At 31.2% G+C, this 13,158-nt stretch overlaps 1 protein-coding gene and 1 long non-coding RNA gene across 4 annotated transcripts in view; one reads left to right on the forward strand and one right to left on the reverse strand.

Annotated features, from left to right (window-relative positions):
* Nucleotides 1-879: 879 nt before the first annotated feature.
* Nucleotides 880-5,622, reverse strand: LOC105252605. 3 transcript variants are annotated; one of them, XR_003123338.1, is made up of 5 exons: nt 5,204-5,622; nt 4,970-5,117; nt 3,511-3,647; nt 2,334-2,698; nt 880-1,597 (listed from the first exon to the last, which is right to left on the reverse strand). It is a non-coding gene; the product is annotated as an uncharacterized LOC105252605 (long non-coding RNA). The 3 variants fall into 3 exon arrangements; XR_003123337.1 differs by having other exon boundaries at nt 4,970-5,622; XR_889310.3 differs by having other exon boundaries at nt 2,326-2,698; nt 4,970-5,622.
* A 2,352-nt stretch (nt 5,623-7,974) lies between these two features.
* The window catches only part of LOC105258008 (UDP-glucuronosyltransferase 2A3), a 51,659-nt gene continuing 46,475 nt past the window's right edge, over nt 7,975-13,158 (forward strand). Inside the window, exons 1-2 of the mRNA XM_025412274.1 lie at nt 7,975-8,166; nt 8,363-9,415. Of these exons, the coding sequence (XP_025268059.1) occupies nt 7,980-8,166; nt 8,363-9,415 (1,240 nt within the window). The 5' untranslated portion in view covers nt 7,975-7,979. The remainder of the gene's footprint in view (nt 8,167-8,362; nt 9,416-13,158) is intronic.

The following is a 13,158-nucleotide window of genomic DNA, read 5'->3' on the forward strand; positions in this document are numbered from 1 at the left end:
GGGGAACTGAAGTGTACTCAGAGAATAGTTAAATATCTTTTGTGACAATTTTTTTCCATAAGTCTCCTTTTTCTTCTCTCATTAAGTCTTTTTCTAATTTTTAATTCAATTTTTTTCTTTTTTACCGGTTTATGGTAAAAATAGATGAATAATACACACATACATATAATACAGTACGAGTTTAAAAAACAGTTTCACAATATGTATTGGAATGTGATATATATAGTTCATGATTGATAATATTATAGATGAGAATTTATATTGGAAGAATGTTATGAATCAATAATGGATGACTAATATTATCATGAATTCGATTATCATAAAAATAATATAAGATGCACATCGAATATAATCTCATGACGCATATGCAGATCGAAATTGCTTTACAAAAAGAAAGTAAGATGACATTCATGATTTATGATTTATGATTTATATAAATACATATCGTTGTTTTGCAACTTTCCAGATAAGGCTTGTAATTGTCGAGTGTATCGTCGTCATAATTTTGCAACAACACGTCAACTGACCTAAAACACGATGCGCTTCATATTTCACCGAGTCGACATATACAGGCTTCCATGCTTGCTCGAAAAAATTCGCGTTTAGAGGCTCAAATTAAAAAGCATGGAATGTCTGCTCTTGTGCATGTGTTATTACTTTCAACGGCGAGTTTTGATAGATATTTCGAGCAGGAATGAAAAACGTGGCTTGCCTAAAAATTTCAATTTTTTTTTTTTATATAAAATATATTAAAATAATGAATAATATAAAATATATGTATATATTTTATTATAATTATTAGATCGTATAAAGAAATATAATCTACAATTGCAAAATTAAATATAAATACAATTGAAAATAATACGTCCGATAATTATAATTATTAAATCATAACTGAAAAGTTACAAAATGACAATTGTACAAGTACAAATCTATGTGAATTATAAACACCGATGAATTACTTTTTCCGTAAAACAATTCCGAAATTAAACAAATTTTAATCATAATAATAAATATGTTATTGATATTTTTCATTTGATAAATGAGCAAGGTTTGTACATTCTGTCTTTGATTTAAAATAATTAATTCATCATTTAAATCTATCTACGTTTAATTCAATTACGATTAATTTTCTCAGAGCGCGAGTTTATACGCGATTTTCGCTGCATGTCAATCTATGTGATCGCAGTTTCGTCGGTTTTTCACCCATTTATTTTTATCACTGATAGCAAATTGCAAAAATATGCGAGGCGAACAACATCATTTTTGCGAGCAAAACTTTTTGGTAGCTTTGAGTCTTTGACAAACGGCCGTCGGTAATTGGATTCGTTTTATAAAGTTTCAACGAAACGTCGAAATGACCCTCCATACCCGCGTCCCGTTCATCCCCTTTTACCCCGGCTGTTCTCCAGTCGTTCGCTATTAATTGGAGATGGCGGTGGATGAGTCGACAGTCTGCGGGGGTACGGATTCTGTTCGAGGTCGGTCGGGGTGATTAATTTGATTCAATTACAAATCGGAGCAGATCCGGGGCATCGATTTTATTACCATTTTGCCGGTATATTCGTCCTTCCGCGGTCTGTCGATTCTTCTCACTCTGAAAAAAACGGAGCGACGACGGAATTGACTTCGAGGAATATCATCTGAATTTTGCGGTTATTAGTTACATGTGTTATATTTAAAAGCGTATAGGATCCATCTTGAAGCGTCAAATCAATATGAAGTATAAATGGAAATATTTACAATTTTTATTTTTCGAAATTTCCATAGTGATTATCTTCTTATTTCAGTATTTTATATATCAAAAATATATTCTCTGACAAAGAGTATCCTAGGACAAAAAAATATATAAATTTTTTTATAATATTCTCCACTTTATTTTTTTAAAAATTAATTTTTTTAATGCGTCTCAAAGAATTTCAGAGTTTTTTATTAATTTTAAAAATAGGCAAATAAGACATTTAAATTTTAATAAAAAATTAATTTTTTCAAAAATGAAATGTCAAGGTTTTATAAAGGTAGAATTTCCCACACTTGAATTGGAGATCTCGAAGAAGAGAGAATACAACAAAATATTTTATTAAACATCATATTTTTTCGCTTTTACCTTCTCTGTCTATAAAAAAAATCTTTGAAAAAATTATTACAAAATTTTTTTTAAATTATTAAAATGCTGCGGAGAATGGAATTGAAGAAAATGCGCATATCTACCTTTCGTTTCCTTTCATCGCAATCTTTCACAAATATACACGCGTGTCCCCCGTTCCAGCCGCGTGGCACGCGTTTGTTTGCGCACGTATGTGGCGTACTATGTCGGTTAGGTACCTACTTACGGCAGCTTCTGTGATACATGGAGGTCGCACCTAAATTTCCCCGGGGAGTCGTACGTCTCTTGGCGGCCTTATTCTCCCTCTCTCTTTCTCTCAGGCAACCCTCCGTATTTTCTCCCCGTCTAGTCCTTGCTCTTTCGACTTTCGCGTTCTCTCCTCTCTGACCTGCCTCTTCATCCCTGCCGTTCTACAGCCAACCATCTCGCGTTCTCGCGAGCGTTCGCGCGTTCATTTGGCCGACGTGTTTCCGCATTCGGTGGTGATTCTGGCTCGTTCGCCGCACTCTCGAGCCGAGTCCACGTGGAATTATCAAGATTGCGGTCCGCGGAGACGGTGCTAATGGATTTCGAGATATTACTCCGGTTAAACTATACACACGAAATAACGTAATGTAAACACGTATGTGCAGGACCGTGTATTTGTGTGGATGTGTACATAGTCTCGGATGTATCCATGAATAGTTGTACGTAGCCGTGACTCGTTAGAGAGTCAAGACTACAGTTTCCGAGATTACTAATTATGTCCTTTTATAATTTGCGAGTTAATTGTTAATTGCTTAGACTGATATATGGAGGTTGCACTTTCAGGGGATGCAAATAATAGATAAATTTAATGATTAATATGTTGATATTTTTTTGTTAAGGAATAAAATAAATGTTTCGTTATCTGCTCTTAAGCGTACGTTTCTACTTTCGTCTGGCTATATTTCTGCTTCTACTTGTCTTTCTTTATCCTTTGACCGAATCTTTTTCAATTTTCCGAAATCCTTGCAGTGCGACTACTATTCACTCTAAAATATATGTCATCTGCATATATTTCTCTGTTGAGATTACATCTTGTCTTCAGAATTTTATTTATGTATCTTTTTCATAAAAAGAAAAGAAACAGTCTATAGCTAGTAATATCTATACATATATTTGCTAATGCTAAAATATAATATATGTTTGATGTTAAAACAAAAAAACATAGAATATTTCTTATACTAGCTGAAAGAAGGTTAAATCCCCCATAGAAGAACATAACAGCGGAAGCGACATGTAACACCTTTCTCCCAAGATGATCGCGGAAGTGGATTTAGAGCAGAGGGTAGTTTTATGCGCGTCACCCTTTCACTACGCGCGAATAACCACGGGTCATTGTATATGTGTACATATATGTATATACGTATGTGTATAGATACCTGACTCGTAACATCGTATTCGGAATGACGGCATAAAAGCTCGGTGTAAAGGGCACGGTGGTTCGCCACAATTTCCTCGGAATTGACGCACAGCCGGTTCTTCAGCTTATTAAGTTTTATGAAGAGGTTTGCTGAAACTGAAAAAAGGGAGGAAATGTTAGACGGTCCCGCTTGTCTAAATTAGAAGATATAGAGCACAGCGTGATTTTGTTAATCTAAAATTACGCTTATTCGTTTTCCCATCTTTTTAATTCTCTTATTTCGAGAATAAAATCGTAAAGTAACATTAGAAAAATTAATAATTTATGCTTCAAATATATGCATGAAATTAATAATTTATGCTTCAAATATATGCATGAAATTAATAATTTATGCTTCAAATATATGCATGAAATTTATACATAAAATAAATTTATCATTAATTCCTCTTCTTTCTTGTAACATCAATTTATATATGTGTATGATACATATTTTTATAATTTTTACTAAAGAAAATCTTTTCTGTCTTAACTTGAAAACATTGTTTACGATTTACTTTCAATATCGAATTTATTTGCGATGTGATTTTATATATATATATATATATATATATATATATATATATATATCGATTGAGTTACATCACGAATAACGACTTTAGGAGTTAACATCCTGACCCTCGGACAAACGTCGGATCCGAATTATCCCTATATAGAGAATCGATACAGTTAAACGAAGCAATTTATAGACCATCTTTTGCGCGCCCACGCGATTCCGCTGATTCATGAATTAAACAGCGCCGTTTCGTTTTGCTGCGGGTGCGTGTGCGAGACTATGCAGAAGGATTATTATTCATATACACGTATCTATGTGTATGTGTGATATGCGTTATTGCTACTCGATGCTTTCTCATCATTACAAACGGTAAAAAATAATCGAAACTAACAGAGAAAAAAATGAAATCGGGCCAATTACTAACGATCTGGAGAGTAGTTTCAACATTACTTCCCTCCGATGGAGGAAATCCTTGCTGACCTGAAAAAAAATCAAGAAAGGGGAGACGCAACATAATTGTGAAGGCACCAGAAAATTTTTTCCATTTTTTTTATCAAAAAAGAGCTTATGTATTATTTATGAAGAGAATTTAATACATATTTTTGTGAGCGAAATGTATTAGATTAATCTTGGTTTCTTCATTTTGTAGAAGAAAAAAATATTTAGGTATTTTAAAAATAATAAAATTTGATTATTGATATATTACCAATTTAGTAATTAAGTATAATTTAGTAATTAAGTATTAATTTCTCTCTAGTAAGCATAAATATCTAAATAACGGTTTATATATTTTCTGATACTCTTGTGGCAAATTTATTGCACAGATAAAACTATATATTTTATTTGCACAGAATGGAGAATGATATATTTCGTTTTTATAGATTATTAATTAAATTAAGTTTTACGTTATGTATATTATACTTACGATGATTTATATTACATTAATACACGATATGCAATATGCGACAATTTATTTGTATTTGATTTGTACTTGATGGATCCATAAGGCAAGCGTGACGGTGAAGAGCGGTATTTTTGCAAAAATACGACAGCTCATACGCCATGGAGAAACGCTGAAACAATTGATAAAAAAATATTTAGCAATCGAATCAAGCGCTCAACGAACGTGTGCTTATATAAACTGACAGCGTGTACCAACCTGAAATGTTCTTTAATAAAACGTTACCAATACTGCTGCAGTGCCTAGCTGGCTATTTTTTACCTATACCAATAACTCGTCAGTAGTAACGCTGACGTTATTACGGTAATACTATTTGCACTACCGCGCGGCGAGTAAGTAAATGGGGTTTATAGAACGTCGAATGGAAACGAAAGCGAGCGCACGGCCCGCTGATTACAAAATGCAATTAATTAATGATTACTCGCCGGAGAACTCGGTGCACGGTCACTGGATATCACTGCCAGTGCAAAGTTTCCGGTGAGCTGACCGTGCTTATCTAAGCGGAGTAGTGGACACAACCAGCAGGCGAATAGCTGCCGCCGTATAACTTGGCTAGGACTTTGTCGCGAGACATGTCGACCATTTCGACTAACGCTCGTCACATTGTACACTGTACATACCGGCTTCCCACACTGCATCTCGTCAATTTACTCGAAGTTGCTGCGATGTATACCAGTACCAGCAAGGATGGCATCTCGACCGCAAAGATAGTATCGTCGGCGATACCTTCAAGGATGCTTCGTTCGTCAACTTGACCGTATTAACTGAAGAGATGATACATGAAATCTTACACGTATTGAGATTTGATAAGATTAATTGATAGGAGCTATAATTCCAATAATAATATGACACCTAATATTGTTACAAGTATTATTAGAGTGTTACAATTAATTTAATCATTAATCACGTGAAAAGTGGGATGAGTTCTTAAAAATTCGAAAGCTCGAGGCATAAAAATGTGCAAATACATTATATATTTAAAAAATTTCTAAACTATTGGATAATATTTTATACATATTATAATTGACATTAAATTATTTTTTAAAAGAAAATTTTTAGATATTATTTATAATATTCTACATGTTTATAGTTGAAATTTTTAGCAGTTTAATATCAAGTCAAGTTTCTGATGAAATAAGAATGACCATGCAGAAAAGCAAACTTATCGATTCACATTCTTGAACTTTAAGTCAACAAACAACTTTTTTCCGATTTGATTTCAATACAGATGAATCTGAATGTTTTCGCGGAATAAGTATTGAGAACTTTTTGATCCGGCATAAGCGATAAATAGATGCACGAATGGCTATTTATTTAAAGCATTCGTAATCTTTATGATTTCTTGGACAACTATTTGTAGATTTCATTTAAACAAAAATCTTTTGTGTTAGAGAACATGCAAAACCAATGCAAACAATATGCATGTGGTTGAAAACCTTTTTCGCAATAATCTTTTGCGTCAGTTTGAAAGCGAGGAAGAGAGAGAGAGAGAGATAGAGAGAGAGACGCACGTTGTAGATAAAATAAATTTTTTGCATACAAAATGACACATGTCGAACGAGGAGACGAAGAGGCGAATCGTATAATAATTACTCTAATGACGCTGCAAAGTGACATCGTGGTTTATTTTCTTTGGTCGTCGTCGTTCTCTCGCATGTAGAATGCGTCGAAGTTTATTACTTTAACATTCTTGCGGTATTCGACGATCGTCGCCTTCGCCTTAGCCACGTGTCGATCTTCCGGATAAAATTAAGGTCAGAATTGCGCGTGACGGCAATTCTCCCTTGGATTTTCTTCTTCCCTTTAGAAGATACCCGCCGCTGTAATCGTCTTAATTCATCGAGACAAGGTAAAGAGGTAAGAGAGGAAAAAGCGAGGAGAAAGAGAAGATGAAAAAAGAGAAGGAAATAACGAATCAATTATTATATCAGCACCGCATATTATAATAACATACGTAATACAAAATTTCTGAAAAAAATAAATTATGAAAAAAACTTATATAACATCTTATGCAACGCCATTGCATCAATCATTGCATGACTTGTATACTCTGCGACTTATTTGAAGATTTATTGCATCATATTGTATCTCATAATCTGTGATAATGTATCATTCTAACAATAAGTCTTGTAGTAATTTTTCTAATAAAAACTTTTAAAATTTTAATTTTTTAAATTTTAATTTAATTTTAATTTTTAAAAAATTATAGAAAATTATATTTTTAAATTATTTATTTATTGAAGATATATATATATATATATACATATATTTAATATATTTATATACACAATATACATATTTTTTTATATACAATATATTTTTTTCCCTTTTTTCTATTTCGCAAGCATATTTAGTGATTATCAAGTAATATTTTCAAATTCGACAAAAACAATGCATTTATAATTTTTATCGATAATTATTAGGATACTCTCTGACTCATTTAAAGATTTTAATTTACAATAAGAATTTATTTATATCAAAATGCACTACGTGCTCCTTGAAGTTATTTAGAGCTGTAACGTAAATCAAGAGTAAATTGATTCTAATTTTAATTTTCATACATAGTAGTTGTAGCATTATTGCTACTTACTTACGTAACACACGAGTTTCTTTGACAACATCAGGGACGTAATAACACAAGCTATTTCTTCTATAATACTTTATCTTTCATTTAAAAATATAATAAATAAATATTATACCAATAATGTGTGCGGATAAATAAATCAAGAAAACTTTTTAAATAAAAAAATGTATAAACGTAATAAATATAAAAAAAATTTTTCCTTGTTATTTATATTTAGAAGAATATATTTTTAACTAACAGTTATCATTTATTAATTTTAATAATTTAAATTTAATATTAATTTATTAATATTAATATTTTATTAATTTCATTAATTTTAATAATTTTATTAATAATAATTTATTAATTTTATTAATTTTATTAATAATTATAATGAGCTTGAATATTTTTATGTCGATCATCACTATCATACAAAATGTTGCAAGAGTCGCGGGGAATCGGAATCTCTATTGTCAGTATATTGGCAGGGCGCGCTATCTTCGAATAGCCAGGCATCGAATTCAAGCAGTTAGTTACACATACGACGAACAGGCGGATAGATCGATTGCACACAGTTCATTGGCAAAGGCGGAGATCGGTTATTGCCCGATATAATTATTGACTTACGTTTATCGTATTACTTAGTGTGACTTATAAGCCTATTTATATACATATATATATATATATATATATATATATATATATATATATATATACAGATATTCGAAATATGTGGCGAATATATTCATTTAGCGTTCTCATTTTAATCGTGATATTTTCGACGTACTGTTCAGCTGTCAACGAGACTGTGTTTGTGAATGCAACCAAGTCAAAACTCAAGATATTAAGTATTTTCGGACATCTTGGCAAGAGTCACTTCGACGTGTTCAAACCGCTTTTGGAAGAACTAGCTCGCCGGGGTCATGAAGTCACTGTGGTTTCATACTTTCCTCGAACGGACGATGCTAAAGCGAAGGAACCGTTGTCTAATTATAAGGATATTAGTCTGATAGATCCTAAGATCGGCGTTTATGTAAATATCATAGATCTTAAGCAAATGAATCAATCTTCATTCTTCCATATGAAGCAGATAATTATGTTGAGATTGATGGCCGATGTCGCGTGCAATACCAGTTTACGACATCCAAAAATCACGGAATTAATTCGATCCGATGAAAAGTTTGACGTGATTCTCACGGAAAACTTCAATACTGACTGCTTTCTGGGTTTCATTCATCGTTTCAAAGTACCTTATCTGGCTTTATCGTCGCATCAAATCATGCCGTGGGCCAATAATGACATGGGCAACGAAGACAATCCTAGCTATATCCCAATCTTATTTTTGGGATTCATTAAGCCAATGAATTTTCTCGACAGAATAACAAATACTGTGACATTGTCGTTATACAAGGCAGCCTACGAATATTGGTTTCGATCTGTCGATCAAGTTATCGCAAACGAAGTGTTTGGTTCTGATCTTCCCAAGCTACAAAAACTTGCTAAGCAATCGAGTGCATTGCTAGTTAACACTCACAGCAGTCTTTTTGGCAGTAGACCTCAATTGCCGAATGTAGTCGAGATTGGCGGAATTCACATTCCGTCCAAAATTAATTCGTTACCGAAGGACCTAACTGAATTCCTCGATAGCGCGCACGATGGAGCGCTCTTCTTTAGCCTCGGCTCTATGATTAAATCGACGACTATGCCAAAGGAAAAGCTGGACGCGATACTGAAGGTGTTTAGCTCGATCCCGCGAAAGGTGATCTGGAAATGGGAGACTGACGAGTTACCATATAAAATGGACAACGTTATGACCAGAAAATGGTTGCCTCAGTATGACGTGATGAGTAAGTAAGAAAAGTGAACATTTTATATCTCTCTCTATCTTTATATTTTCTTTCTCAGAAAATGACTTGAATTGACAGAGTCACATCATTATTCAGTATTAATAAACTTTGACTCATATTAATACGATTACAGTCATAAACGTATGTATATACATGAGACTAAATATTATTATAGGCATTTTCAGTAAGCGACACAGAAGACACAGTGTATCACTTCATCCTTGTTATTTGCCAAATGTAAACAAAAATGAAATGATTCACTGCGTTACATTGCTATAATAGAATAAAATTATAACTGAATCATGCTCTATAAAAACATCATATTTTATCAAAAAGTATAAAAAAAGGTTTCAGCCTAGATTTTTAATATATTAATATATTTTTTAATATATATATATTTAATATATATTTAATATGTATTTTTAATATATTTTTAAATATATTTTAATATATTTTAATAAAATTTTATAACTTTTTATAATCTCATCTAAAAATTGAAAATAAATATATTGCGTTTTTATTTTTCTGATGTCGCGTTTATTAATTGTGACATTTAGAATAGTTATAATTACAATAATTATAAGTTAAATATTATAAAATGTAAGAAATATATAATATTAAGTAGTAAAAAGTATATAGTAGTAAAAAGAAAAATTTATTATAAAAAAGAAATATATAGTATTATATAATATAGAACTGTAAGTAAAAATGGTAATTGTGCATAAAAAGGGCCCACCTTCGCACAAATGTGTTATTGACGTTTATTGTGAAAATATTATCCCGGATTAACGTTCTGAAGGTTTTAGCCGGCGGTCGTTCTTTATTCAAAAGTTATTAACAAATAAATGTGAGAAATATTGACATAAAATTCTACTTTATTTGTTCACCGATTTACTTCACTTTTAAATATGTTATAGGGGAGATTTTCCCGAGTAATTTCATATATATACATATATATATATATATATATATATACAGGGTCTACCAAAAGTGTGGAAACCCCTAAATATCTCGGAAAATATACGTTTTACAGAAAAGTGTTTCCAACAAAAGTTGTAGGGTTTAAGAAGATCTATATACTGATTCTATCAGTTTGACCTTGGATGGCGTCGTCAAGGTCAGGTCAAGGTCACATTGACTTTTTTAAATGACACCCCCTACATTTGATTGCATATTCTTATAGCTTAATTCAAGAGCTTTCCAAAACACTATAATAATGTTTATTTTTATTAAGTACTTTGCGAGTTATGAGGGTTGAAATAATTTCTTAATTTTACATAAACCATAAAATATCTAGTAAACCATTCATTTTTCGATTATCTTACCTTCATACTTTTATGTACAAAATAATGAAAGGAATCAATTGGTGTAAAGAAAACATACAGTTGTTTTTAAGAAAAAATATGGAATTGTTAATTGCAAATTACATATTTTTTCTTAGAAACAACTATGTGTTTTCTTTACACCAATTGATTCCTCTCATTAACTTGTACATAAAAGTATGAAGGTAAGATAATCGAAAAATGAATGGTTTACTAGATATTTTATGGTTTATGTAAAATTAAGAAATTATTTCAACCCTCATAACTCGCAAAGTACTTAATAAAAATGAACATTATTATAGTGTTTTGGAAAGCTCTTGAATTAAGCTATAAGAATATGCAATCAAATGTAGGGGGTGTCATTTAAAAAAGTCAATGTGACCTTGACCTGACCTTGACGACGCCATCCAAGGTCAAACTGATAGAATCAGTATATAGATCTTCTTAAACCCTACAACTTTTGTTGGAAACACTTTTCTGTAAAACGTATATTTTCCGAGATATTTAGGGGTTTCCACACTTTTGGTAGACCCTGTATATATATACATATATAAGACTCGGACTCAAATAGGTTTGGAGATATAAGCTAAAAAAGGATAAAAATAATAAATACAAAAATAAGGCCCCTCCCGCAGCAACCCTGCCGGTAGAATTCGTACCCACTCGCAAGCGAGATCTATCGTTTTCGCAAAATCTGTAATTATTCTCGCTCAATTATTAAGCAAGTTGTCGAACATTTTGCTATCGATTAGAATAGCGAACTAGAGATTACAAGGAAAAGACCGGTACGATAAGCCGATGATTTGAGTGTTGAAATTCCATTACATTTTGGAAATATTGTTCGGTCTAGCAGACTCTAATCATAAAAACGGGCTCGAATAAATATCAGAAATGACTTAGCGCTTTCTTAGATTGTCAATTTCGAGCAAACATTCGATCCAATTGATGTATTATTATTATTATTATTATTATTACCGCTGTTGATTTGATCTGTTACGAATTTCGTTATTTCAAATTTCCGAACTTATTGTGAATATTCATTCTTGCTTTGATTTTTTATTTCCTTTATTTTTATATTATTTTCTTTGTAATAAATCTGTTATATTTTTCTTTGATTGTTATATTTTCTTGATTCGGTTGTAAAAAATGTATGCTTTAGAAATATAATTTCTGCGTTTTGCTTGTTTAACATTTTTGAAGGGATATGATTTAATGTATGTAACCTTAACATTGGAATTGACAAATAAACTAAAATAAATTCGCAATATCAATGCTCATATACGCGAATACATGCGCGGAATTCCAACTGAAAGGGTTGATCGTTATTATCACACGTTAAGTTTATAATTCCGTCGAGTTATCCAAGTCTCTGTGGACATGAGAAATGTGGCAATCCATTCTTTAAAGGTCTTAATGTCATTTAACAAGCTATACACATAGTTACCAACCTACAGTTATGAGATAATATATGTGTTTTATTAACTTATTCATCATAAATGTAATCGTAGATTATCAATAATGATCATAATCTCTAAAAATGAATCAGTGAAAATATCACTAATTTAAACAGTAAAATAAGATTTCACTGAGAATCAGTGAGTATTTTACTGATCTTCAATGGAAACGTTTATTTCTTTGTTATTTTATCTTATATCTCATTGATTATGCTCAGTTAAAATAAAATTCTGTAAAATCAGTAAACTTTATTGTAAAATCCGTAATCGGTAGTTCGTTCATTTACCGCTACAATCACTATCTCTCTCGTATTTAATTTTAGTTATAAGAATTATATAAAGTTTGCAAAGAGCGACATTTAAAATTAGAAGTATTACTTCGATTCAATATCTGATACAAGCTCAATAGAGAGGCTTCAGATATTAAATCGAGCTTTATAAGTCGGACAAATAAATGTCTGGCGACTTAATGAAAATTATGAAGAGATAAATTATAATTTAATATTATTAACAATAACGAAAGAAATATTACTGATATTGAGAAATATTATATTACTGATTGAAACACTCAAAATTATTAACTGATTTTTTCATTAAAATATCTGATTTACTGTGCTGTACTTATAACTGCTGTAATCAGTGACTATTTACTGTTTTTCAATGATAATACACTGATTCACTTTTAGAGAGTAGTTATTTATTAGAATAGTTATTTATTAGAAGAATATATTTTTAACTAACAGTTATCTTTTATTAATTTTATTAATTTCATTAATTTTAATTTTATTAATATTAATTCATTAATTTATTAATTTTATTAATTTTATTAATAGTTACAATGAGCTTGAATATTTTTATGTCGATCATCATTATCATACAAAAAGTTAGAAGAGTCGCCGAGAATCGGAATATATTATCAGCATATTGATAGGGCACTATCTCTAAATAACCGAGCACTAACTCAAGC

Source organism: Camponotus floridanus, unplaced genomic scaffold (genome assembly GCF_003227725.1).
Source record: "Camponotus floridanus strain SB8 unplaced genomic scaffold, Cflo_v7.5 scaffold5, whole genome shotgun sequence".
NCBI classification, from domain to species: Eukaryota; Metazoa; Arthropoda; class Insecta; order Hymenoptera; family Formicidae; genus Camponotus; species Camponotus floridanus.